The sequence below is a fragment of the Ctenopharyngodon idella genome, chromosome 15 (assembly GCF_019924925.1).
Source record: "Ctenopharyngodon idella isolate HZGC_01 chromosome 15, HZGC01, whole genome shotgun sequence".
Classification (NCBI taxonomy): domain Eukaryota; kingdom Metazoa; phylum Chordata; class Actinopteri; order Cypriniformes; family Xenocyprididae; genus Ctenopharyngodon; species Ctenopharyngodon idella.
Genome location: NC_067234.1, coordinates 36,832,181 through 36,860,148, shown reverse-complemented (window position 1 = coordinate 36,860,148; position 27,968 = coordinate 36,832,181). Strand labels below are relative to the sequence as shown.

The window sequence follows — 27,968 nt, the reverse complement described above, 5'->3', positions numbered from 1 at the left end:
TGTCAAGCCACTCTTGAACAACAGACAGCGTCAAAAGCGTCTCGCCTGGGCTAAAGACAAAAAGGACTGGACTGCTGCTGAGTGGTCCAAAGTTATGTTCTCTGATGAAAGTAAATTTTGCATTTCCTTTGGAAATCAGGGTCCCAGAGTCTGAAGGAAGAGAGGAGAGGCACACAATCCACGTTGCTTGAGGTCCAGTGTAAAGTTTCCACAGTCAGTGATGGATTGGGGTGCCATGTCATCTGCTGGTGTTGGTCCACTGTGTTTTCTGAGGTCCAAGGTCAACGCAGCCGTATACCAGGAAGTTTTAGAGCACTTCATGCTTCCTGCTGCTGACCAACTTTATGGAGATGCAGATTTCATTTTCCAACAGGACTTGGCACCTGCACACAGTGCCAAAGCTACCAGTACCTGGTTTAAGGACCATGGTTTCCCTGTTCTTAATTGGCCAGCAAACTCGCCTGACCTTAACCCCATAGAAAATCTATGGGGTATTCTGAAGAGGAAGACGCGATATGCCAGACCCAACAATGCAGAAGAGCTGAAGGCCACTATCAGAGCAACCTGGGCTCTTATAACACCTGAGCACTGCCACAGACTGATCGACTCCATGCCACGCCGCATTGCTGCAGTAATTCAGACAAAAGGAGCCCCAACTAAGTATTGAGTGCTGTACATGCTCATACTTTTCATGTTCATACTTTTCAGTTGGCCAAGATTTCTAAAAATCCTTTCTTTGTATTGGTCTTGAGTAATATTCTAATTTTCTGAGATACTGAATTTGGGATTTTCCTTAGTTGTCAGTTATAATCATCAAAATTAAAAGAAATAAACATTTGAAATATATCAGTCTGTGTGTAATGAATGAATATAATATACAAGTTTCACTTTTTGAATGGAATTAGTGAAATAAATCAACTTTTTGATGATGTTCTACACTTTGTGTGTGTGTGTGTGTGTGTGTGTGTGTGTTTTTAAGTTAAGGCTCTCCACAAAGGGTTTTTATGAACAAATTTTAGGACCTTATAATAAAATTATTATCTTCATAAAGGATTAAATCTGTTCTGTTACAGTTACATTATTTCAGGAGATCAGAACCAGAGCTCAGATGTGTGTCATATTTATATTATAATGTAATGTTTTATACCAGAGCTCATGGGCCTCATTTATAAAATGTTGTGCAGAAACTGTCCTAAATTTGTTTTTTTTATTACAGTTTTAACCTTTAGAAAGTGCAATGTTAAAAAGTTCATTAACAACTGTTGCCAAAATTATTACGGTAATATCAAAGTGTCTGATTCCTACGGAGCCCTGCACATGACATGCAAGTAAAAAAAATTAAATTGTGCGCACGATTTACTAATTAGTTCCCTCCATTTATGAATCATGCACATGATTTATAAATCGAGGGAACGAAATAGTAAATCGTGCGCACGTTTTAGTAAATCGAGGGACCAAATTAATAAATCGTGCGCACCATTTAGCCTACTATTTTTTTTTCCTGCATGTCATGTCCGGGGCTCCGTAGATTCCTGATTCTTCCTGATGTTTAAGGTCAATCCTGCCACCCAGATCAGCCGTAACAAAACCCATCTGTAAGAAGAATGACCAGTCTATGAATAAACTACAGGACTTTGATGAAAGCAGGTATCCTGGTATCAGGTAAATTGTAGGGTTTTTATTGTTGATTTTGTTGCAGAGCATCATCACATGTTCCTCAAATATATTATTAGTAACTGACACATTTCATAAACCCAATCATATCCTTAGTGTATCATAATACAGAAAACAAGACATTCTGCTCTGTACATTTACCTTTTTAACAGATTTAATAATGTGGTATTCTAATTTTACAGATATGAAGTCCTCAATATGTTTAGATCAAATCTGATGAAAAAGTTTGAGTGTTTGTATGAGGGAACATCAAAGCAGGGAGCATGAGGTGACACAGATTGAGACACAGTCCAGGAGAGCAGAAACAGAGGACACACCGATCAAATGCAATGACATCTTTAGACCTTTACCTGGACAAGACAAACCCATCAGAACTGTGCTGACAAAGGGAGTCGCTGGCATTGGAAAAACAGTCTCTGTGCAGAAGTTCATCCTGGACTGGGCTGAAGAGAAAGAGAATCAGGACGTCCAGCTCATATTTCCACTTCCTTTCAGAGAGCTCAACTGGATGAAGGACAAAACACTCAGTCTTTCAGACCTTCTTCAAGTCTTTTTCCCTGAAACAAAAGAAATGGAAATATCCAGTGACTAATATAAAGTTTCATTCATCTTTGATGGTCTGGGCGAGTGTCGTCTGTCTCTGGATTTTCAGAGCGATGTGAGGTTGTGTGATGTGACTGAATCAGCCTCAGTGGACGTGCTGCTGATGAACCTCAGTGTGGGGAATCTGCTTCCCTCTGCTCTCATCTGGATCACCTCCAGACCAGCAGCAGCTGATCTCGTCCCCTCTGAGCGTGTCCATCGAGTGACAGAGGGACGAGGCTTCAGTGACCCACAGAAGGAGGAATACTTCAAGAAGAGAGTCAGAGATCAGAGTCTGGCCAACAGGATCATCTCACACCTGAAGTCATTAAGGAGCCTCTTTATTATGTGTCACATCCCAGTGTTCTGCTGGATCTCAGCCACTGTTCTAGAGAAGATGTTGAGTGAAGCAGAGAGTGGAGAGATTCCCAAGACTCTCACTGAAATGTACTCACACTTCCTGATCCTTCAGACCAACATCAAACATGAGAAGGACTATGAGAAGAAAGTGAAAGATGAAGACATGATCCTCAAACTGGGGAAACTGGCTTTTCAGCAGCTTGTGAAAGGAAACCTGATCTTCTACGAGGAAGACCTGAGAGAGTGTGGCATTGATGTGACAGAAGCATCAGTGTACTCAGGATTGTGCACTCAGATCTTCAGAGAGGAGTTGGGCTTGTATCAGGGGAAAGTCTTCTGCTTTGTTCATCTGAGCATTCAGGAACATCTAGCAGCTCTATATGTGCATGTCTTTTTTATAAAAAACTATTCACAGTTTTTGTCTAGTGTGTTCTCTGACCTCTCAATGTTTTTCACATATACTTTATCTGACTTACATCAGAAGGCTGTGAATGAGGCTCTACAGAGTAAAAATGGACATCTAAATCTTTTCCTGCGGTTTCTTCTGGGTCTGTCAGTGGAGTCACATCAGATTATCCTACAAGGACTAATGAAACAGACAAGAAGCAGATCTGACAGCAATGAGAAAACAGTTGAGTTCATCAAGATGAAGATCAGCACCATTGACTCTCCTGAGAAATCCATCAACCTGTTCCACTGTCTGAATGAACTGGGTGATCATTCACTAGTGGAGGAAATACAACAGTATCTGAAATCTGGAAGAATAAAGGAAGCCAAACTCTCTTCATCTCAGTGGTCAGCTGTAGTTTTTGTGTTGTTGACATCAGAGAAGATGCTGGATGTGTTTGAGCTCAGGAAGTTTGTTGGAGGAAACGATAAAATGGAAAAACTAAAGGTTCTTCAGAAGCTGCTGCCCGTGATGAAAGAATCCAGATCAGTTCAGTAAGTATCACTGAGAACAATCACTTCACTGTAAAACATTAAGAAAATAAAAGTTCATAAATCTTCAGTGCTGCAGATGTTGTCCAGAGTTTAGTGGTCAGTATTTTGATGTGTTTTCTAAACCGTGACAATGTAAAATTCCTTCAGACATTCAAACAAAGTCAGAGAATTTGCATATGAACAAATAATTCAGGTTTACCAGCTGAATGTTTTTGCATATAAAGCAGGAATTTAAATATTTGTTTTTAAATAAATTATATAAAAGAAATGAAGACCAAACAGAATTGGAGAAACAGCTCAAGATCAAGTAACTCAAATCTCCTAAAACATTTGATGTGTGGTTAACATTGCAGAGTCATACATTTTAATATTACTAGTCATTACTAGTCTATGGACGATTAAACATTTACCTGATCTTTAGCTTCAAGTTTATTAAAAATTCACATTTGAATTTTACTGTCAGATGGACAATTAAAAATTTACTTGTTCTTTAGCTTAAAGTTGACTAAAATTTTACTGGGATGAACAGTTAAGATGCCAAGAATTGAAAGTTGTTGGATAGCTATTTGATAGTGTTTAACTGTTTGTTATGCTATTTGATTTTCATCTCTCTTCAGGTTGAGTGATTGTGATATCACAGATGAAGGTTGTGCTGCTCTGACTTCAGCTCTGAGATCAAACCCCTCACACCTGAGATTACTGGATCTGTCTAAGAATAAAAAAGGGAAATCAGTGAATCTGCTGTCTGATGTACTACAGGATCCTCACTGTAAACTGGAGAAACTGTGGCAAGATCATATTTGACTCTCACACATGAATCACAATGTAAAGTATATTTGAAGTGTTCAGTCTCTTTCTGCTGCTGATTGAGCTGTAAATGATTGAACACATGATCTGCTCCTCAGTAACATGTGTCACGTCCCAGGGTGTAATTGTTTTTATTTTTCTTATATGTGCAATGTTTTGGTGTTTTCAATGTTTTTCTCTCTGCTCAATGCAAAGCTTAATGGAGACCAGGGACCCGTTTCAGAAAGGAGGTTAAGTGAAAACTCTGAGTATGTTAACCCTGAAATGAGGGAAACTCTGGGTTTTCTGTTTCAGAATAGGAGGTATGTCAAACCCGAGAAAGCAGGGTAAGTCAAGCCCGTTTCTAAAAGGGAGGTAACTCTTACTCAGAGTCAGTTACCATGGTAACTTACTCTGTGAACCTAACCTGGTCGGGAGCAGGTTTTCTACGGTAAACCCAGAGTTTCCTTCGGTCTCCTCCCCCTTTTTAAAGTGCAAGTGATGTTTAAATACCTCATTAATTCATTCACGCTGCAAAAATGCTGTTCTTACTGAGTATATTTTTGTCCTATTTCAAGTACAAATATCTAAAAATTCTTAAATCAAGATGGATTTTGTATATAAGAAAATTATAGAAGATATTTAGTCTTGTTTCCTGGGGGATCTAAATTAAGTGCATTTTACTTTAGTAAAATTATCAATATCTGCCAGCGTGGGAATAAAAATAATCTTAATACAAACAGAAAACAAGATTAATCGAAGTGTCTATTACTAAGTGCAAATTTACAGTAGCCCCGCCCACCAATGTCATACAAGGTTAAAATCAACACACGTCTCTTATGAAAATAGATTTTTCATAAGACAGACATTTAGTGTAGAACAAATAAGAGATATTTTTCCTGATTGAATTATACTTTAGATATTTTAGATCTCAGTCTAATGATCCATCAAACATATTATTTTGAGCTTTTACTTTCTCTTTAATAATGGATTCACTGCTAAACTGAACTGATCTGAGAGAGTGAAGAGTGTGTCTTTGTTCTCTACAGGTTGAGTGATTGTGGAGTTACAGATGAAGGTTGTGCTGCTCTGACTTCAGCTCTGAGATCAAACCCCTCACACCTGAGAGATCTGAATCTGTCTAGGAATAAAATAGGAAAATCAGTGAATCTGCTGTCTGATGTACTACAGGATCCTCACTGTAAACTGGAGATACTGTGGTAAGATCATATTTAACTCTCACACATGAATCACAATGTAAAGTATATTTGAAGTGTTCGGTCTCTTTCTGCTGCTGATTGAGCTGTAAATGATTGAACACATGATCTGCTCCTCAGCAGTGCCGATCCTACACTTCTGGGGGAACTAAACAAAACTTTGTGAAGGGGCTCCTGTCAGTGAATTCTTAAAAACCCCAAATTAACATAAACTTGAGTAAAAATTACAATGGTTTTCAGTATGCAAGCTGCACTGTCAGTTTTCTATACTAATGGAATTAAAACATCAAGGAAACAAACTGCAAGTTATAAAAAACATATTTAAATATGTATAGAACAATTAAGAACAATTAAGTAAAATTAAAAACAATTTTTTGTTGACAGCTAAATAAATGCTTTTTTAATAGTCATACTCTGGAACCATCTAGCTGTCAGAAAAAATATAACACACAGCCGAATTGGCTTTCTTTCACAACAAAATTACAGCATGATAAATGAAAAAGGCATGGTTGTTTCAACCCAAATTTGGGTCCAATATGGACAAATTCAACCGTTGGGTTAACCCATCGGTTGAGTATGTCCATTTTGACCCAAATCTGGGTTGAAATAACACACCATGTTTAGAGTGAAGAAGGCTTAGGTAAACATATGAAAATACATCAATAATTTTCCAAATGAGCTAATTTTAGACTAATAGGTATTGTTTTTAAAGTACCTGAATCACACGGTAACGGTAAAACTCAACTGTTTAACTCTAGGGGAGTTGGAAAATGAGCCTATTTTCAAAAAAAGTGGAGTGTTCCTTTAATAAATGATATGTAATGGAAACACGTGGATCCTGTGAAGCAAATGTCCTCCTGTAGGAGTGAATTAGAGGTGCAAGAGACTGTTTCTCCAGTCAGAACCGTCCTTATATCACTATGAAACAATATCTCACATTCAGCTCTGTGTGTCTGTTCAGTCCTGAAGCACATGACAGTTTCAGTATGTGGCAATGCTTGTCATTATATCTCCTCTCCTGATCTGAGACCAGAGTGAATAACAAACTACAGACACTTGAACTACAATTCAAACTGTGTCATTGTTCTCTACAGGTTGAGTGATTGTGGCGTCACAGATGAAGGTTGTGCTGCTCTGACTTCAGCTCTGAGATCAAACCCCTCACACCTGAGAGAACTGGATGTGGTTGGGAATAATCTAGGACAATCAGGAATGAAGTTGCTCTCTGATCTGAAGGATGATCCACATTATAAACTAGAGACATTAAGATGATGTGAGTATATTTTTATTTAAAGCCTTTAAATTGACTCAAGGTCAGTAACAGCCTCATGTGTGTGTAACTGGAGAATATAAGATAATAATTCAGCTCCACTTTAGTCTCTGTAAACTAAGAGTTTAATTCTGTGATGTGAATATGATCTATGAATATATGAATTTTTCATCTCTTACAGTGTCTCTGTGTGTAAATGATTAAGAGAGAGTTGTTGATCGTTTCTGTTATTAATCTATTAGCAGTTTTTCATTCATATCTCTGGCTGTAATATGAATATATAATATCTCTGCTGTGTTTTTCTGAAATGATCTGATGTGATGTGACAGCAGTAATGTCTCATACTCATATGTGACTGTTTGTGTTTTATTGTAGGACTCTCAGTATTTAGACGTCAGTTCAGTTTCCTCAGGATCAGCTGATGGTGAATAAGGAGCCGCTACAGAGATGAAGACACAGAGACACACAATGATCACACTGACTGGTGTGTGTGTGTAGATGGTGTAACACTTAATTTAAACTGCAAACAAGTAATGCAAAGTGACAAAACTGAATCACTCCCATTTTCATCAACAAGCCATAGACATGCTGTAAATAAGAGATTTATTGTGCAGTACTTTATTAAAATGTTAGAATATGATTTATTAATATAACATTTTTTCACCTTGAGTAATTTTAAGAACACTTTTTACAAGTTTTCCTTTGAGAGTCTGACCAAGAAGAGACAGATGCTGTAAATGTGTCTACCAGCAGAAGGTGACAAAGATTATGCAAATAATTTCACTGAAAATGTGTCTGTAAAATAATTTTATTTACCTATTCTTGTATGTGATAATCTATTAAAGTTTCCATATAAATCTTATTGTTTTACTGCCTCTGAACATGGTTAATTACTGATTGCAATGTTGAATCATATTCCTCTTGATGGAAAGTATTTCTGAAGTCAACAACAGAAATCAGTGATGAGAGTCACTTTCAGTTCCACACTTTATATTAAAACGAGAAAAACTGCCTTCTGTCAAAGAATCTGAACCAGAATATTTCTGATAAAGGGAATTAATAATATTCCTAAACTGCTCACCACAACCATAAAGATTCAAATCACGGGATGGACTGTCAAATGCTTTATAAAAGTCAAGGAAAAAATGGAATTGATTAGAATAGATATGTGATCAGGTGTCAATTAAGAGCTTTACAGGGTTTTTCTAAAGCTTCTGGGAAATATGAATTAATGACTAAGTGATTGCTTTTTTATGTCCCTATAGTGCTAAACATCTTTTAAATGCAGATTAACTAGTTTATACTAAAAATAAAGCCTAATTTGTTTTTTTTTAATAATTATAATATTATGAATGCCAATATCATAATAAAATCAAAATGGCTGACCATGGAGTATGTGTCCTTTGTATGTATATTTATTTTTACTTAAAAATATATCATCCAGAGGTGATGGGCTCTTCCTAGATATACGTTTAGACAGGGAAAGTGGAGAACTGTGTGCCCTGCTATTGCTGAAGTGTTTTATATGTTTTTAATGCAGGTCGTTTCACTACAAATCGATTACTTGGATGGATGTAATTCCATTATATAGTTTTAAATGATTTTGGTGGCTTCGTATATTGACTACATTCATCTGAAAATAACAGTTATCACACTTTATTTGTATTTTCAGTGATTTAAACAGAAATATTCATTACTTATTCATCACTTTTTCTCTAAATTGATGTCACTTGTCATTTTCTCAAAGCATTTCGTATCAGAGAGCTGTATTTGATGACAATTATTTGTGTTTATTTGTTATAATAAAAGTATTATGATGACTGTGCTTATAATATACATGCATGTTTATAAACCAAAATTGGTCAAAATCATGAATCCTCACACATTATTCTCCTGCTGATTTGTAAGGGGTTTCCTGCACTCACTTCTGTAAAGAAATAGAGCAAAGCTTTGAAGAAAGACGGTCTGAATGAGCATTGGAGCTCGTGTCAAGACTGTGAGTTGGACAAACCTGTTGAAAACCAGATCTTAGAGGATAAAATTGAAAGTCCAGCTGTGTGGATGTGCCTGAAATGCGGCCACAGAGTAAGTGATCAGACTTATGACAGGTTGCTACACATAAACAATGTTGTGATCCTCGACAGGGCTGCTGGAGATCAGAGAATCGGCATGTGATCAAGCACTATGAGACGCCTTGATCCGATCCACACTGTTTAGTGCTCAGCCTGGACGTCTGGAGCATCTGGTAAGTGACACACAAAGTTGCTCAAAGTTGCACCTATTATCTTTTGAAATGTCAACAATGCCTGTAGTGCCTTGCCTTATAAAAGCATACATTTGCCTGCATACTCTGCAGAATGTAAGAAAGAAGAGAGTTTAGTGGAGAATCCTGCAGAACAAACGCTGGACGAAGAGAAAGAGAACAAGGAGAAGCAGAAGAGCAGCTCCAAACATGATGACAGTCCCAAAAGACAGAAAGCAGCAGTGCGTCAGGGTCTCAGTAATCTGAACACGTGTTTCTTCAATGCAGTCGTGTAGCTACAGAGTCAGAGTTTGAGATGCTACACACGAGAAACAGACACACACTGTTGTTGCTGCATGTAAACAAGCTCTGCAAACCCTGATGTTCTCGTCTCCCTCTCAGAATTGATCACAGACACGAGAACTGCTGAAGCAGATTTCAGATGAGAAGAGCTGCTTCACCATCACACCTGCACTGTCATCTGAGCTGATACTAATGCTGAGCCTCATTATGATCTTCTCTGGCTCTTTTTATGCACAAATCTTCATCTAACAGGATGTTTTCACATTATGTTTTCAGGATCCTCTTCAGATCCAGCTGGAAAGGCCCGGGTCGCTCATGCTGGCTTTGTGTGAGTTACTGAATGAAATCCAGGAGACCAAGAAAGGTGTTGTCAGCCCTAAAAAACTCTTCACGCAAGTGTGTAAAAAGTAAGAAGACGCACAAAAAAGTTCCCAGTGTAGATGCCTAATATAATATAAGGAAAGCTCTGTTTTGCTGATTTATTGAGACCTGCATGTCCTGAAAGGCTTTTATTGCATTATTTCTCAATCCCATCTGCCTCTCACTTCACTTATAATCAGTAAAATGACAAAAATAATTTTCTAGCCTACTGTTCAAAATTTGGGGTCAGGGACATTTTTTTAATAAGAAATTAATACTTTCATTCAGCAAGGATGCTTTAAATTGATCAAAAGTGACAGTAAATATTTTGTTTCAAAAGATTTCTGTTTCAAATAAATGCTGTTTAAAATGTATCATGATATCCACAAAACATTAAGCAGCACAACTGTTTTGAACATTGATAATAATGAGAAAGCAGCAGGACAGTCAGGAGCTTCTGGACGGCATGAGGACAGAAGAAGTGAAAGTATGAACAGGACTTGAACACAGACCAGATGAAATGTTCATCATCTCAGCAGTGGACTCATGTCTGCTTGTTTTCCTTTGCCATTTCATTTGACTATAAGGAATATTTGAGACCGAGTCCTTCTTTCGCTCTTTGTCTACTTCCTATATTTTTCAGAAAGTAAATTCTGGAATCCTGGAAGCTTTGGAAATCTCAGGCAAAAGCTTCGAGGCTGAGCAGATGAAGAAGGTTATTAAAGGTACAAGTCATTATCAGATTACCAGAATGATAAATGTTATATTTTAAAGTAATAATTAAGGCATGATTAAACCCAAAATGTGATGATCATAACATGAGCAACATCAGATCAATAACTTTGACTTTCTCTGGCGTTATTTTTTACGTAGGCCAGATAAGCAGCGCAGTGATGTGTAAAGACTGCAGAACTGTGTCTCTGGTGACTGAGATGTTTCTGGATCTTTCTCCTCCTGTAGCTGATGAGATGAGCTTCATATAGCGGCTTTATTATCCTTCTTTGGCTCTTTATTCTGGCAAAATGTTCATAGCTTCCTTGCTGGTGTAAAGCATGAGCATGTTCTGGGGAAGTAATCTGAACAATCTGAGTGTCTCCTCCAAGCCTACAGGAGGAAGAATCAGAAGAAAGCCGCAGTATCGCAGCAGTATCAGTGTGTGTTCCACTTCACGTTTCCACTTTCTTCCTCACACACTCGTGAAGTTCCCTAAACACTTTCCCTCAGGGGAATCCCCGCTGCCATTTTAAAGTGCGCTCCACTTTGTCAAGTGGACGAGTGAAGTTTATATGGACAGACCCTCGATTTTGAGTCTATGTACACTTCAGACAGCTGCACATATCACAGTGCACATGATTGTGATGTCAGCAGATTGTGCTTAATTTAACTCCTCCCCACACAACTCTTTAATATATTTATATATCATTTATTATATTATTTTGAGACTTATTATTTTGAGATTTAACTGCATAATTCCTTTTGGCTACCTTAAAGGGTTAGTTCACCCAAAAATGAAAATTCTGTCATTTATTACTCGCCCTCATGTCGTTCCACACCTGTAAGACCTTCGTTCATCTTCCGAACACAAATTAAGATATTGTTGATTAAATCCGATGGCTCAGTGAGGCCTCTATTGAGAGCAAAGCCATTCAAACTCTCAAGGTCCATAAAGGTACTAAAAACATATTTGAAGTTCATGTGAGTTCAGTGGTTCTATCTTAATATTATAAAGTGACTAGAATACTTTTTGTGCACCAAATAAACAAAATAACTTTTCAACAATATCTAGTGATGGCCGATTTCAAAACAGTGCTTCATGAAGCTTCTGAGCTTTATGAATCTTTTGTTTTGAATCAGTGATTCGGATCTCCTATCAAACGGCTAAACTGCTGAAATCACGTGACTTTGGCACTCCAATTCACTGATTCGATTCGTAAAGCTCTGAAGCAGTGTTTTGAACTCGGCCCATATAGATATTGTTGAAAAGTCTTTATTTCGTTTTTTTTGCGCACAAAAAGTATTTTTGTCGCTGTATAATATTAAGATAGAACCACTGAACTCATGAACTGTTTCAAATATGTTTTTAGTAGCTTTATGGACCTTGAGAGTTTGAATGGCTTTGTTCTCAATAGAGGCCTCACTGAGCCAACGGATTTCATGAAAAATATTTTAATTTGTGTTCGGAAGATGAACGAAGGTCTTACGACTGTAGAACGACATGAGGGTGAGTAATAAATGGTAGTATTTTCATTTTTGGATGAACTAACCCTTTAAGATGAGTGACTTTATTACACAGTTAAAGTTCTTTTGTTATTTTAATTGTTTGTGTAATTTTATATATTTTCTCCAACAGCCCAAGCATACCTATAGGCATATATAGCATGATGCATCAAACAAATTCATTAGGGGGAAAAATGTAAATAATAAATCAGCACCGTAGCAGATTCCAAGTGATCAAGGGCTCAAGACTTTCTAATTAGGGTTATTGCAAGTGTTCCACCAGTAGTGTGCACTTGTGCAGTGTAAGTAAGGACATTCATCAGAGTTAACATAACTTAGGGAAGTTAGCGAGGGAAGACCAAAATGACATCTCTGGCCAATGGGAATGAAGACATGCCCACAGGAACAAGGAGCAAGTACCAGCAAAAACAAGCCAAGGTAAAGACACACACTAGTTCAGATGGTCAATAAAGTTGAATAATTAGGGGTGTAAGCACTGATTGTGCTGGAAACAGACTGTATTTGTTCTGTTTTGCCATTTATTTCTTTTTTCTCACAAATAGCAGTTTATAAATGAGCAGCCATTTATATCAACGGGAATGAAAGATGAAGGTCCTAATACTAATGTTGTCTTGATAGGAGACACAGGATAAAAAATGGACATTGCTACATTTATTCACTGTGACTGGAGTTTTCAGACGGCCCCTTATGCTTCATAGAAGAATACACAGCGAATATTGAACTAAAACTTTATCGCTCAAGAAATGTGCCATGCTATACTGTATGCTAACATTATACGAAGCGAATGCATGTAATAATTTGTTTAGGGACAAATGCACAAAAACGTGCAGATCGAGCGCGTGACGTGACGTCATCATCGCCTGAGTCACAATTTAAAGTGGAAGGAAATGTGCTGAGTTGATGTTTAGCTATTCAAACAACAGAAATCGTTTCTACAGGAATATCAGTTTTTATAGGAACCTTTATAAAAACGAAGTCATGAATTCACGTGTAGGTACTTGGTAGAAAAGGTGGAGAAGATTTTTTAATGTAATTAAATGTTGATCAAGGTGAGTGTTCAGGTCTCGAGACTTACAGGTGACTTCCGCATTAATATTTTCTCTGAAGGACGTAAATAGTTCTTTGAAATGTGTTTGATATTTTTCATTTTGAAGCAAATTAACATGGTTTCATTGTTTCGTGTTGTCTGTGGTTTATTTTAGCATTTGTGTTAACATTCAACTAACATTTTGTATTTGAGTGAACGCCGCGTCTCTTGATCCTGAGAGTCAGAGAAAAAGATTAATTTTTGTGTTTGATTGTCATTTCTATCCAGAGTCAGTGTCGGAGATCAGATTCTGTGTCAGCTGTTCAGATTCATCATGGATGAAACACAAACATCCAGAGATGAAGATTTTTCTCCAGGATGCAGGTACTTTCAATAAACACTACATTAAATCACTTTTATATGATGATTAAAGGTCTGAAGATGGCAAGAAGATGTTTTGTTAGGATACAAAAAGATGTTTGATGATAAATTTATTAAAGGATAACATTTTTAAACTTTAATCATAAAGGATTAAATCTGTTTCTGTTTTAGTTCAGTTCAGTTAGTTCAGATCTCAGAAGAGATCAGAACCAGAGTCCAGCTGTGTGTCTGTGAGGAGTAACGCGTCTATGGATCATATAATACATTTTAAGAGTGGAGAAACACAGACTGATCTGAGGTATAACATTTCAATAAACTATGATTATGGTATGGCATTTTGTATTATCAGAATAGTATTCTGATAATGAATATTCATGTAAATTGTTTATAGTTATTTTTATCTTTATCTGATATTTTAACATAGTGTTGCTCACACAGAGACACATCTATGAGTGTTAAATGTACAGTTTTTATATCAACATAGTGTAAATAAAAAAATCTTGTTTATATATTTTATAGATAAAAGAATTTATGATTTTTTTTAGTTTATTTGTTTTGAATACAGTAATTTAAAGGGAACCCCTGGTATTAAAACTTGTATGGCTTAATATAACGTAAATAATGTCTCTTATTGAAATATGTAGTAGAAAAATTATTTAATAATCCATGACATATTTGGACAATGGGGCGCGCCATTTTGTTAAGGTGCATAGTGCGTTCTATGTCGATGACGTCAAATGGTTGCACTCGGTGAGCTACTGACACTGCCCTGTTGCTATTTTTACCGCAACACAAATCGGAATATAATAAATATAATAAAGCGATGTAAGTCTTCACTGCTTTACTAGCGGTAAGAGGAGAAAAGAATGGGAAGTTGTAAAGAATGTGGATGAATAAAACTTCCTAAAGATCCGTTTCTTTGTTCTCTTCACTTTAGCTCTTATGACTTTGAGGCTTTTAGTAGACCACAGCTACTGAGCTTATAGTTGGCGATGGATATAAGTGTATGCTTTAACCAAATGCTGCGCCTGTCGTGGAGACTGACGAAGGTAAGCCTATAACACATCTCGATTGAGACAGACTGCCTCAAAGCTCGCGTGCGCTGTGATGCACGGGATGTCTGTGATCGCATTAAACAGCAGCATCTTCTCAGCATGTTTAACTGTGTGTAATGCATTCAGGTGACATATCAGATGATTTTTACATGTCAATCATACAACAGTAGTTCGAATAGCCATAGAGACATTGCACAGCTTCGATGTTTTCATCCTCACTAATTTTGCGCTCTGGCTCAAATTGAAAAGGCTGATTACCGTTGCACCAAAACATACAGATGAAAAGTATCAAAGGCATCAGGGCTAAATTGGAGAGAGCAAAGACACGGTTCTTTCGGAAGTTTTATTCGTCCACATTCTTCACAACTTCCCATTCTTTTCTCCTCTTATTGCTAGTAAACCAGTAAAGACTTACTTCGCTTCTCTTGTGGCCCATCGACTGAAAATTGGCATCATATATTATATTCCGAGTTGTGTTGCTGTAAAAATAGCATCAGGGCAGCATCAGCAGCTTTCCGAGTGCAACCATTTGACGTCATCGATGTAGAACGCACTGTGCGCCTAAACAAAATGGTGCCCCCCATTGTCTAAAATATGTATAAAACAATGTGGATTTTTAAAATAACATAAATCTTTCATGGGTTGTCTACTACATATTTCAGTAAGAGACATCATTTACGTTATATTAAGCCATGCAAGTCTTAATACCAGGGGTTCCCTTTAAGGACTCACGCATTTAAAATGGCAGACGACATTACGGAAAAGTTAATCGTCGAGGACCAGAAAAATCCCTTTTCAAAGATACTTTAAAGAAAATGGATATATGGAAAACAATCGGTCATACCCTCAGAATAAATGATGAGAAGTATTAACGATGAGATCATTATGCCAGGCTAACAAACATCGTAACATAAAATGACCTCAGGTATCCAGTGCTAGAAGTTGCAGTGAAAAAGACTAGGTGTTGTTTTTATTCCACCATATGGACTTCGTCAGCTAAATTCACTGTTAGATCAGATCGATTACACTAGCTATTCACTCAAACATAGCACGCTGAGGACATTTGCTGGTTAAAGCCGTGTAAATGCAACAAGAACAGCAAAAACATGTTATACACACTTTGAAACCGCAGCGTGTGAGCTTCGAATAACAGGCCGTTATCGTTCGTTAGTGTCGATGCAAATACAGTTATCGTTATAGTTATCTTTATAGTTATCGTTCTTGGTGTGAATGGCCCTTAAGACACACTAACATTAAAAGGAAATACAACACATTAGTCTTTGGGTCTTTATTGACAGATTATTCAACTAAGTACAAAAAAGAAACATGAATCAAACCCAGTCACATTATCAAAAGTGATACCCACACATTTCATCGATTATAACAAGGGAACATTACATGCACAGATGTCAGGGTTCTGTCATTTCGGTCTGGTTTATTCTTTTGGTGGCAGAGCTCTGACATGTCGTCTTGTCTTTGTGTGGGTGTTACAGATTTGTCTTCTGTCTGTGAAATACACTGTGTGTGGAGCATGGTGTTTAGATCCCGACACTTCTGTCTAGTTCGGTTTCGGTTCAGTGTTGGGTTCGGACATTCGTGCTCCATGTTTTGTCTCTTGTTGTGAGTGCACTGGTTGAGTGTTCATTTACTCGCTGTGTGCTCTTGTCTCGTGTTTTTGTCGAGGTCTGTGTGTTCATTGGCCAGGCGTTCTTGTGTTGTCCTGCTCTGTGTCTGGAGGGGAGAGAGAACCTCATGTCTGACAAAGTCTCACAGAATCAACATTTATCAAACAGTCAGTCAATGATATCAGGAAATGTCATGGAGAACAATGGTATCAGAGATTTTTTTCCTTCTTTCCAGTAAAACTACACAACATACTGTAACTATATAAGTTTGTAATTCTGTATGCTTTTTTATTTTGTTTTAAAACTAAAATGAACATGTATGTAATGTCTTGTTTTGGGTGATGTTCTTGTTTTCATGTTTATGTTTATGATTTCATGTCTTTTATTTTGTAGTTTGGTTCATGTTGCTTGTTTGTGTCATGCTTCCCTTGCTCCTCATGTTCTCCCTTAGTCTATGTGTCATGTTCTGATTGGTTGTTTATGGTCATGTGGTTTTCAGTTCTGTTCTGTCATTGGTCCTCTTGTTCCTTGTGTCACTTCCCATTGGTTGTCTTAGTCATGTGTTCTCTAAGTTCTTGTATTTAAAGCCATTGTCTTCCCCATGTTACTTTGTCGTGTATTGTTTATTGTAACCCTGCTGTCGGTGAGTCTTATTGTCAAGTCTGTTCAAGTCAAGTCTGTTCAAGTTCATGTCAACTGGTTGCTTTGTTTGTTCACTTTGATAAATTAAACTGCACTTGGGTTCATCTCACCTTCAGTTTGGACTAATCGTCACAGAATACACAACCCACAATATGGACCCAGCAGTTTCTCAGCCCTTGAATCTTCGTCAAGAGGGAAGAGCTATTGAGGACTATGTCAGGGATTTTTTGTGTTTCATTGATCATGTACCCATATGCCAAGCCTGAGCCTCTTCATGTTACGTCTGCCACGCCAGGACCTGTTCACGCAATGCCTGCCACGCCAGGGCCTGCTCACGCCATGCCTGCCACGCCAGGGCCTGCTCACGCCATGCCTGCCACGCCAGGGCCTGCTCACGCCATGTCCTGTTCACGCCTTGCCTGTCACACCATGTCCTGTTCACAACATGGCCTCCACATCAGAGACTTTTCACAAGATGGCCGCCACTCCAGAGTCTCGACCCAAGATGGCCGCCACTCCAGAGTCTCATGCCAAGATGGCCGCCACATCAGAGTCTCGTCCCAAGATGGCCGCCATACCAGAGTCTCCAGAGGATGCAGCGCTGACCATTATGGCCACGGCTATTTTATGTGTGTGGGCTGCTCACACATCGGTTCCAGCCCCTGACCAGCGTCCAGAGGGGACTCCAGCCCCTGACCAGCGTCCAGAGGGGACTCCAGCCCCTGACCAGCGTCCAGAGGGGATTCCAGCCCCTGACCAGCGTCCAGAGATGGCTGCCACGCCTGAGCCCTCAGCCGAGACGGCTGCCACGCCAGAGCCTCGTCACGTCACGGCTGCCATGCCAGAGCCTCGTCACGCCACGGCTGCCACGCCAGAGCCTCGTCACGCCACGGCTGCCATGCCAAAGCCTCGTCACGCCACGCCAGAGCCTCGTCATGCCACGGCTGCCACACCAGAGCTCTCTCACGTCATGTCTGCCCAAGTTTCCCCTAAATATTTTTTGGGGGGGACTATGGGTACCAAGCTCCAGCGGATGCGGAGCTTGGCCCACCACTGCTCTATGGTCCAGGTCCGCCAATTCTCCACAGCCTGCCACCGCACCATGACCCAGGCCCACCAAGTTTCCTCCAGGACTATGTCTTGTTTTGGTTAATGTTGGGCGTCAGGAGCTGCCCTTAGAGGGGGGGATTCTGTAATGTCTTGTTTTGGGTGATGTTCTTGTTTTCATGTTCATGTTTCATGTTCCATGTTCATGTTTATGATTTCATGTCTTTTATTTTGTAGTTTGGTTCATGTTGCTTGTTTGTGTCATGCTTCCCTTGCTCCTCATGTTCTCCCTTAGTCTATGTGTCATGTTCTGATTGGTTCTGGTTGTTTATGGTCATGTGGTTTTCAGTTCTGTTCTGTCATTGGTCCCCTTGTTCCTTGTGTCACTTCCCATTGGTTGTCTTAGTCATGTGTTCTCTAAGTTCTTGTATTTAAAGCCATTGTCTTCCTCATGTTACTTTGTCATGTATTGTTTATTGTAACCCTGCTGTCGGTGAGTCGTATTGTCAAGTCTGTTCAAGTTCATGTCAACTGGTTGCTTTGTTTGTTCACTTTAATAGATTAAACTGCACATGGGTTCATCATCTCACCTTCAGTTTGGACTAATCGTTACAATGTATTAACAGTGTAAACTCCACACAAGAGACTTAATAGCTCTGATGATAAGGATTAAACTGAATCTGTTCTGTTACAGTTCAGTCCAGCAGAAAAGCTCAAACCCAGAGTCCAGCTGTGTGTCTATGAAGAGTAACAGGTCTATGGATCCGCCACTAAAGTTTAAGAGTGAAGACAAACGGCCTGGTCTCAGGTATGTTATTTCTATAAAATATATGCTTATAGTATTTTATTTTTATGAAATTGTTAATATACAACAGTGTAATGATCTGTATTTGAACCAAAAAATTCTATGTTCAAATCCTGCAAGTTTCAGTCTATTAACGGGTTAATTCACCCAAAAATGAAAATTCTGTCATTAATTACTCACCCTTATGTCGTTCCACACCTGTAAGACCTTCGTTCATCTTCAGAACACAAATTAAGATATTTTTGATAGAATCCGATGGTTCAGTGAGGCCTGCATTGCCAGCAAGATAATACTTTTAAATGCCCAGAAAGCTGAAGTGGTTCAACCTTAATGTTATAAAGTGACAAGAATACTTTTTGTGCTCCAAAAAACAAAATAACGACTTTATTCAACAATATCTAGTGATGGCCGATTTCAAAACACTGCTTCATGAAGCTTCAAAGCTTTACAAATCTTTTTTTTTGAATCAGTGGTTCGGAGCATGTATCAAACTGCCAAAGTCACGTGATTTCAGTAAACGAGGCTTCGTTACGTCATAAGTGTTTCAAAATTTTAATGGTTCATGTGAACCACTGTAGTCACATGAACTGTTAAATATGTCTTTAGTAGCTTTCTGGGCAAAAATATCTTAATTTGTGTTCCGAAGATGAACGAAGGTCTTACGGGTGTGGAACAACATGACAGAAATTTCATTTTTGGGTGAAATAACCCTTTAATGATATTGTATTTTTAATATATTCACATACTGTAAAAGCTGTTGTTCTGTTACTCATTAAAGACACAATTACATCAATATCAGTGTGTCTGATTCTTTACCCTCTTCATTCTGATTTAAGGTCAAATCTTCTATCCAGACCAGTTAAAAACAAAACTGTGTACACACCTGTGATTCAACCACAAGACTTTAATGAAAGCATGAATCCTGGTTTCAGGTAAAATGTAGGACTTTTGTTGTTGTTTAATTTTAGGTGCTGCACATCACACATCACTCAAACACATGATTAATAATTGAAACATTTCAGAACCTAATGATGTTCTGTGTCTCATAATACAAATAGTCAATTTTGTAATTTATGGCTGTTTAAGTTGTATAATAATCTGGTATTTTAATCTTACAGCCATGACTGTAGATCTGCTGAAGTCCTCAATACATTGAGATCAAATCTGAGAAAGAACTTTGAGTGTTTGTATGAGGGAATATCAAAGCAGGGAAACCCAACACTCCTGAATGAGATCTACACAGAGCTCTACATCACAGAGAGTGAAAGTGAAGAAATCAATAATGAGCATGAGGTGAGACAGATTGAGACACAGTCCAGGAGAGCAGAAACAGAGGACACACCGATCAAATGCAATGACATCTTTAGACCTTTACCTGGACAAGACAAACCCATCAGAACTGTGCTGACAAAGGGAGTCGCTGGCATTGGAAAAACAGTCTCTGTGCAGAAGTTCATCCTGGACTGGGCTGAAGGGAAAGAGAATCAGGACGTCCAGCTCATATTTCCACTTGCTTTCAGAGAGCTCAACTTGATGAAGGACAAAACACTCAGTCTTTCAGATCTTCTTCATGTCTTTTTCCCTGAAACAAAGGAAATGGAAATATCCAGTGACAAATGTAAAGTGTTGTTCATCTTTGATGGTCTGGATGAGTGTCGTCTGTCTCTGGATTTTCAGAGCGATGTGAGGTTGTGTGATGTGACTGAATCAGCCTCAGTGGACGTGCTGCTGATGAACCTCATTGCGGGGAATCTGCTTCCCTCTGCTCTCATCTGGATCACCTCCAGACCAGCAGCAGTTGATCTCCTCCCCTCTGAGTGTGTCCATCGAGTGACAGAAGTACGAGGATTCAGTAACCCACAGAAGGAGGAATACTTCAGGAAGAGAATCAGAGATCAGATTCTGGCCGACAGGATCATCTCACACCTGAAGTCATCAAGGAGCCTCTTTATTATGTGTCAAATCCCAGTGTTCTGCTGGATCTCAGCCACTGTTCTAGAGAAGATGTTGAGTGAAGTAGAGAGTGGAGAGATTCCCAAGACTCTCACTCAAACGTACACACACTTCCTGATCCTTCAGACCAACATCAAACATGAGAAGGACTATGAGAAGAACGTGACAGATGAAGACATGATCCTCAAACTGGGGAAAGTGGCTTTTCAGCAGCTTGTGAAAGGAAACCTGATCTTCTATGAGGAAGACCTGAGAGAGTGTGGCATTGATGTGACAGAAGCATCAGTGTACTCAGGATTGTGCACTCAGATCTTCAGAGAGGAGTTGGGCTTGTATCAGGGGAAAGTCTTCTGCTTTGTTCATCTGAGCATTCAGGAACATCTAGCAGCTCTATATGTGCATCTCTCCTTCACAAACAACAACACAAATGTGTTTGACCAAATCTTCAAACAGAGTTTGCGATCTAAAGTTAAGGACTGGTTTCGACAAAATTCATCAGAAACTGTTTCGTTATCTGAGCTGCATCAGAGAGCTGTGAATGAGGCTCTACAGAGTAAAAATGGACATCTGGATCTTTTCCTGCGGTTTCTTCTGGGTCTGTCAGTGGAGTCTCATCAGATTCTCCTACAAGGACTAATGAAACAGACAAGAAGCAGATCAGACAGCAATGAGGAAACCATTGAGTTCATCAAGATGAAGATCAGGACCATTGACTCTCCTGAGAAATCCATCAATCTGTTCCACTGTCTGAATGAACTGGGTGATAATTCACTAGTGGAGGAAATACAACAGTATCTGACATCTGGAAGAATAAAGGAAGCCAAACTCTCTTCATCTCAGTGGTCAGCTGTAGTTTTTATACTGTTGACATCAGAAAATAGGCTGGATGTGTTTGATATTAATAATTTTGTTAAAAGAAACAATAAAACTGAAAAACTAAAGGTTCTTCAGAAGCTGCTGCCCGTGATGAAAGAATCCAGATCTGTTCGGTAAGTATCACTGAGAACAATCACTTCACTGTTAAAACATTAAAAAAATAAAAGTTCATAAATCTTCCGTGCTGCAGATGTTGTCCAGAGTTTAGTGGTCAGTATTTTGATGCGTTTTCTAAACCGTGACAATGTAAAATTCCTTCAGACATTCAAACAAAGTCAGAAAACTTGTATATGAATAAATAATTCAGGCTTACCAGTTGAATGTTTTTGCACATCATTTAAATATTTAAATTTTTTGTTTTTAAATAAATGACATAAAAGAAATAAAGACCAAACAGAATTGGAGAAACAGCTCATTTATCAATTAACTCAAATCTCCTAAAACATTTGATGTGTGGTTAACTGTAACATATTGTTGCGAACAAGGAGGAAGCAGGATCTAAATGCAGTAGTACTTTTATTCTAACAGAATCCAAAACAGAAACTCAGGGTATAGGAACAGAACAATGACGTATGCGTAACAGAACTGACCAAGAACAGACACACAGGGCTTAAATACACTGAACAAACAAAGGAACTAATTAACTAGACACACCTGAACATAACTAACTCAATCAGTAACCATAGAGACCAACAGGGGGAGAATGTAGGCATACAGGACTAATTAACTAAACACAGCTGAACTCAAACTCTAATCAAATCAGAAACCATAGTAACAAACAAGTAGCGGGAAACTGAGAACAAGGAGAACATGTGACTAATGAAAAACAAACTCTAGACATGAACAACTAAACAGAACAAAACACAACTCAAACTGTAACATTAACATTGCAGAGTCATACATTTTAATATTACTCATCAGATGGACAATTAAACAATTATCTGAACTTTGGCTTCAAGTTTATTAAAAATTCACATTTTAATTTTACTGTCAGATGGACAATTAAACATTTACTTGATCTTTAGCTTAAAGTTGACTAAAACTTAACATTTAAATTTTACTGTGAGATGAACAATTAAGTTGCTAAGAATTTAAAGTTGTTGAATAGAACACTATTTCACAAGATGTAATATGAGTCTAAGGTGTCCCTAGAATGTGTCTGTTAAGTTTCAGCTCAAAATACCCCATAGATTTTTTTATTATACCATGTTTTAACTGCCTATTTTAGGATGTAATTAAATATGCGCCGATTCAGTGCGTGTACACCTTTAAATGCTCGTGCTCCCCGCCCCCAAGCTTGCAAGAGTTGCAACTATATAATACATTGCATAAACAATAGAATAAGTTCACACAGCTAATACAACTCTCAAAATGGATCTTTACAAAGTGTTCGTGATGCAGCATATCAGATCACATAAGTATGGTAATTATTTGTGGATGTTTACACTCTATTCTGAATGAGTTTGATAGTGCTCCGTGGCTAACGGGGCTAATGCTACACTGTTGGAGAGATTTATAAAGAATGAAGATGTGTTTATAAATTATAGAGACTGCAAGCATTTAAAAATGAAAATAACGACATGGCTCTGGTGTCCATGAATACAGTAAGAAACAATGGTAACTTTAACCACATTTAACAGTACATTAGCAACACGTTAACGAAACATTTAGAAAGACAATTTACAAATATCACTAAATATATCATGATTTCATGCATCATGAACAGTTATTATTGATCCATCTGCCATTTTCGCTATTGTCACTGCTTGCATGCGTCACAATACCTGCAGAACGTCTGATTCGGCTGTGTGCAGCTCCAGACGTTAATACTGCCTTGAACATGGGCTGGTATATGCAAATGTTGGGGGCGTACATATTAATGATCTCGACTGTTGCGTCACAGTCGGTGTTATGTTGAGATTCGCCTGTTTTTCCGTGGTGTTTTTCACGCACGAGATTTACATATGAAGGAGGAAACAATGGTGTTTGAGACTCACTGTATGTCATTTCCATGTACAGAACTCTAATTATTCAACTATGCCAAGGTAAATTCAATTTCAAATTCTAGGGCACCTTTAACTATTATACTATTTGATTTTCATCTCTCTTCAGGTTGAGGGATTGTGGGGTTACAGATGAAGATTGTGCTGCTCTGACTTCAGCTCTGAGATCAAACCCCTCACACCTGAGAGAACTAAGTCTGTCTGAGAATAAAATAGGAAAATCAGTGAACGTGCTTTCTGATGTACTACAGGATCCTCACTGTAAACTGGAGATACTGCGGTAAGATCATATTTGACTCTCACACATGAATCACAATGTAAAGTATATTTGAAGTGTTCAGCCTCTTTCTGCTGCTGATTGAGCTGTAAATGATTGAACACATGATCTGCTCCTCAGTAACATGTGTTACGTCCCAGGGTGTAATTGTTTTTATTTGTCTTATATGTACAATGTTTTGGTCATTCAATATTTTTCTCTCTCCTCAATGCAAAGTTTAATGGAGATTAGCTGACACTAGTTGCCATCAATTCCTGGGTTCCACTGATTGGTTGCTGGGCGGGAGAGATTGTGAATAAAGCTGGAGAGGAAACTCAGTTTGGAGAGGCTCTTTTGTTTCCAGGCTGCTAAGACTGTCTTCTCCTGCCCCAGACATTAGCATGTGTGTTAAAATTGACTTTATATCTCCTTGTTGGTTGTTGTGCAATTTATGGTAAACTTAAGAAGACTTGGCTAATTGTTGCTAATTAATTTTCTTTACTTTATTGACATTCCTAAAAGAGTTTTAAGTTGAAACTGTTTCTAATTTATTTGGTTTTAGTTTATTTAGGAAGCAGTAGGGAGGTGGATGCCATTTTTTGTTTGTCCATTTTTTTTCTCCTGTGTTTGGCTAGAGAGGGAGTAAGGTAAGAACTTTGTTCATTTTGAATTTTATATTGAAAGGTTAGAAAGTGTTCCCCTCAAAGCCAGAACTTTGTTTATTCTTTTGGCCTCATCCCCACCTGAAGCCTTTTGATGCTTCCCTTTTTGTACATTGGACTTACCAAATAAAAACTCACTTTTGAGTGTTTCAAACATCTGTGTGATTTTTGTGGAGTGCTGGGGCAGGAGAGGGTAACTCTTGGTTGTCTGTTAACATTAGTTGTCACAAACTTCTTTGTTACTTACTGGATTCACTGCTAAACTGATCTGATCTGAACTGAGAGAGTGAAGAGTGTGTCTTTGTTCTCTACAGGTTGAGATATTGTGATATCACAGATGAAGGTTGTGCTGCTCTGACTTCAGCTCTGAGATCAAACCCCTCACACCTGAGAGAACTGAGTCTGTCTGGGAATAAAATAGGAAAATCAGTGAATCTGCTGTCTGATGTACTACAGGATCCTCACTGTAAACTGGAGATACTGTGGTAAGATCATATTTGACTCTCACACATGAATCACAATGTAAAGTATATTTGAAGTGTTCAGTCTCTTTCTGCTGCTGATTGAGCTGTAAATGATTGAACACATGATCTGCTCCTCAGCAGTGCTGATCCAACAGTTCTAAATCACAACGTGGCACAAACCATAAGCGAAAACCTGGCAAGTCTGGTATCGTTGGACTTGGCAAGGATTCAGGAGTCTAAAGACATAACTCCCGTGAAAATAAATCGATCACACCCAGAGTTATATACATTTTCATCCAAAACCATTAAAAACACAAGTTTTTAAAAGTTTTTTTAACAGTTATAGTGCCACCTATAGTCTGATCTCCATAAAAGTTGGCATGCTTCTTTAGAGTCATATGTTGCATGTGCTGAGTTTTCATTAATGATTTATAGGCTTTTTTATATTTGGACATGCCCATTATGTAAATGACCCTGTTATAGCCAACTTTTTTTGGATAATTATTGATCTAGAGAGTCCAGAGAATTGTCCAGCACTGGTTTAGATCCGATCGGGTAAAAAAACCTAGGGCTAGTTCGCAAAAGTATATTTTTCAGCTATTTGTGAATAATTAATGATCGATTTGATTGACAGCATTGGTTCTTGAGGCAAAGTTGTTCAGCATGAGGAGATCTATCAAATGATATGCATATTGTGTGAATCTGTGAAACACCACGTGATTACTGAGGCGTAAAACTCGTTAGCGCCAACTAGTGGCCGATTTCTTTCAAAATTCTTACAGACCTCTAGGACCATGAGTCGAACATGCCCACCGAGTTTCGTTCCGGCCGGCCTCCGTTAACCTTGTCTAATAGGTGCTGAAACTTCATTGGCCGATGGCGGCCATGTTTTTTGAGATATGCCAATGTCCTCATAGGCTATCATGCCCCCTTGGACCAAGACACTGCATGCCAAATTTCAAGTCGATTGGACTAACGGTTGCGTAGTTACAGCTGTTTTCATGTTTTTTTTTTTTTTTTTTTTTTTCAAGTTATAGCGCCACCTAGTGTACAAAAGTAGGGTTTTCAAAAAAACCAAAATACCCGAAAATTTTGAGTGAATCCGATGCATCTTGTCCGCCGTGAGCCAAGGATTCCAACGGCCTAACGGTTCAGGAGTTATGAGCCATTTCATACTTTTGACTGCTGTAGCCCCGTCAGGCCGATCGGGGCGAGCCTTGGTGACATTGTAGGTGGTATGAGTACTACCAGCCCTCAAAGTTTCAAGTCTCTACGACTTACGGTTTGGTCTGCCCGATCACTTTTAGGGGAGAATGCTGATCCTTGGAGAATTTAAAGGAATAGTTCACTTTCATATAAAATTTTCCTGATAATTTACTCACCCCCATGTCATCCAAGATGTTCATGTCTTTCTTTCTTCAGTCGAAAAGAAATTAAGGTTTTTGATGAAAACATTCCAGGATTATTCTCCTTATAATGGACTTCAATGGCCTCCAAACGGTTGAAGGTCAAAATTACAGTTTCAGTGCAGCTTCAAGGGCTTTAAACAATACCAGATGAGGAATAAGAGTCTTATCTAGCAAAACGATCGGTCATTTTCGAAAAAAAAAATGTAAATGTATATGCCTTATAAACAAAAGATCGCCTTCCAAGTGGTTCTGCCAAAACCGTACTTTCGTATTCAAAAAGCTTACGCTGTATGTGGGAAAGGATTATTTGAACTGTATGTGCACTAGTCCAGGTGGGTTTGTGTTCACACTGGTGTGTCGGTAAGGACACCTGAGGCAGGATTCAGTTTCCAGATTTTAATAAGTGATTAAGGATTGACAACAATTGACAGCACAGTCAGACCACAGGGCATTTCTTATTTAGGCACAGGTTGTGGACATTTGTATAGATGGGGTCTGAAATTAACAAAGAATTAAAGATAACAATCAGTAGACAGTAATGACAATAAATTGTCATAATAGGCAAGAACAATCACATAGTCACTTTACAAACATAAATAAAGAGTCTCCCATTAAAGTATAGCAAAGCACACTTACATTGTTTCAGTGACTCACAAAATAAATGTCCACTTTATAGAAATTTATCGTTAATGTTCAGCCTCAGAACACTTGATGCTCCTCTCTCTTTAGCGAGCGATCACTGACTAATGTCACACAGTAACAAGCACGCTTATTGGCTGTGACTCCTTATCACTGCCGCCCCCAAATATGCTGAGCATATTTGCTCCTTAGTAGGCCAAATCAGTTTGTGGGGGCTGAGTCTTTAACAGGTACATCCTCCTCTGAGAACGCAGGAAGGGGTATCAAACGAGCAACAGGACGTGTATAGAGCTTATTATTGATTTGGATCTCAGCAATTCTGATCTGGCCATCTGAACCAGGAAAGGTTTTCATTACCTTGCCCACTAGCCACAAGGCATGAGGAACCTGTGGGTCTACAAGCATCACTACATCCCCAGTGGAAATGTTACTCACATCTGAATGCCACTTGGAATGAGACTGTAGTGTAGGTAAATAGTTGCGGATGAAGCTTGACCAAAACTGATCAGCCAGTACCTGACTTTGCCTTCACCGCCGCCCCGTGAGCTCACTGGCTGGATAGACTACAGGTGGCAAGGAACTATCTGGCCGCCCCATGAGCAAGTAGTTAGGCGTAACGGGATCAAAGTCAGCTATATTACTTGAGGTGTATCCGAGTGGTTTGCTGTTGAGTATGCCTTCCACTTCAATGAGCACCGTCAGAAGCACCTCTTCAGTCACTACTTGTGAGCCAATGGTGGTGCGCGAGGCATTCTTCACTGACCGAATCTCTCTTTCCCAAGCCCCGCCAAAGTGTGGAGCATTTGGTGGGTTAAAGCGGAAGGATATTTTCTGTTTGGCCAGCTGTTGTTGTAGCTGAGGGCTGAGGGCTGAAAAGGCTTCTTGCACCTCTCTTTCTCCACCACGGAAATTGGTGTCCTGGTCTGAGATTAACTCAAATGGTGTGCCACATCGAGCTACAAACCTCCTTAAGGCCATCAGGAACGAGTCTGTATCAATTGAAGTGAGAAGATCCAGATGTACACTCCTTGTGGTGAGATTATCCCCCACCTTTTCTCCCTGCGTCTGCCGATCTTTATTTGGAATGGCCCGAAACAGTCCATGCCAGTACTGTAGAATGGTGGCTTATGGAGTCTCAAGCGGGCGGGCA

At 38.8% G+C, this 27,968-nt stretch overlaps 2 protein-coding genes and 1 long non-coding RNA gene across 8 annotated transcripts in view; 2 read left to right on the top strand and 1 right to left on the bottom strand.

Annotated features, from left to right (window-relative positions):
• The window catches only part of LOC127495220 (uncharacterized), a 70,419-nt gene extending 49,524 nt beyond the window's left edge, over positions 1–20,895 (bottom strand). For both annotated transcript variants that reach the window (XR_007925087.1, XR_007925086.1), the window contains exons 1-2: positions 20,738–20,895; positions 2,576–2,830 (exon numbers count right to left, since the gene is read on the bottom strand). This is a non-coding gene — a long non-coding RNA (uncharacterized LOC127495220). The remainder of the gene's footprint in view (positions 1–2,575; positions 2,831–20,737) is intronic.
• The window catches only part of LOC127495151 (NACHT, LRR and PYD domains-containing protein 12-like), a 105,442-nt gene that overhangs the window by 30,681 nt on the left and 46,793 nt on the right, over positions 1–27,968 (top strand). Inside the window, exons 1-8 of one of the 5 annotated variants that reach the window (XR_007925074.1) lie at positions 12,665–13,023; positions 13,290–13,385; positions 13,554–13,680; positions 18,446–18,559; positions 19,393–19,488; positions 19,675–21,498; positions 23,498–23,668; positions 24,621–24,791. Coding sequence is in view for 1 of the 5 variants with exons in the window: in XM_051861755.1 (XP_051717715.1) it covers positions 5,394–5,564; positions 24,621–24,791 (342 nt within the window). In the remaining 4 variants the exon portion in view is untranslated. Of the gene's footprint in view, positions 1–5,393; positions 5,565–12,190; positions 12,392–12,664; positions 13,024–13,289; positions 13,386–13,553; positions 13,681–18,445; positions 18,560–19,392; positions 19,489–19,674; positions 21,499–23,497; positions 23,669–24,620; positions 24,792–27,968 lie in introns of those variants that run through there. The other 4 variants (XR_007925075.1, XR_007925072.1, XR_007925073.1 and 1 more) reach the window with 4 other exon arrangements.
• On the top strand, positions 3,052–4,376 carry LOC127495205 (ribonuclease inhibitor-like). Its single transcript, XM_051861907.1, has 2 exons — positions 3,052–3,558; positions 4,176–4,376. The coding sequence occupies exons 1-2, from the start codon at positions 3,062–3,064 to the stop codon at positions 4,360–4,362; spliced, it is 684 nt and encodes a 227-aa protein (XP_051717867.1). The 5' UTR covers positions 3,052–3,061; the 3' UTR covers positions 4,363–4,376.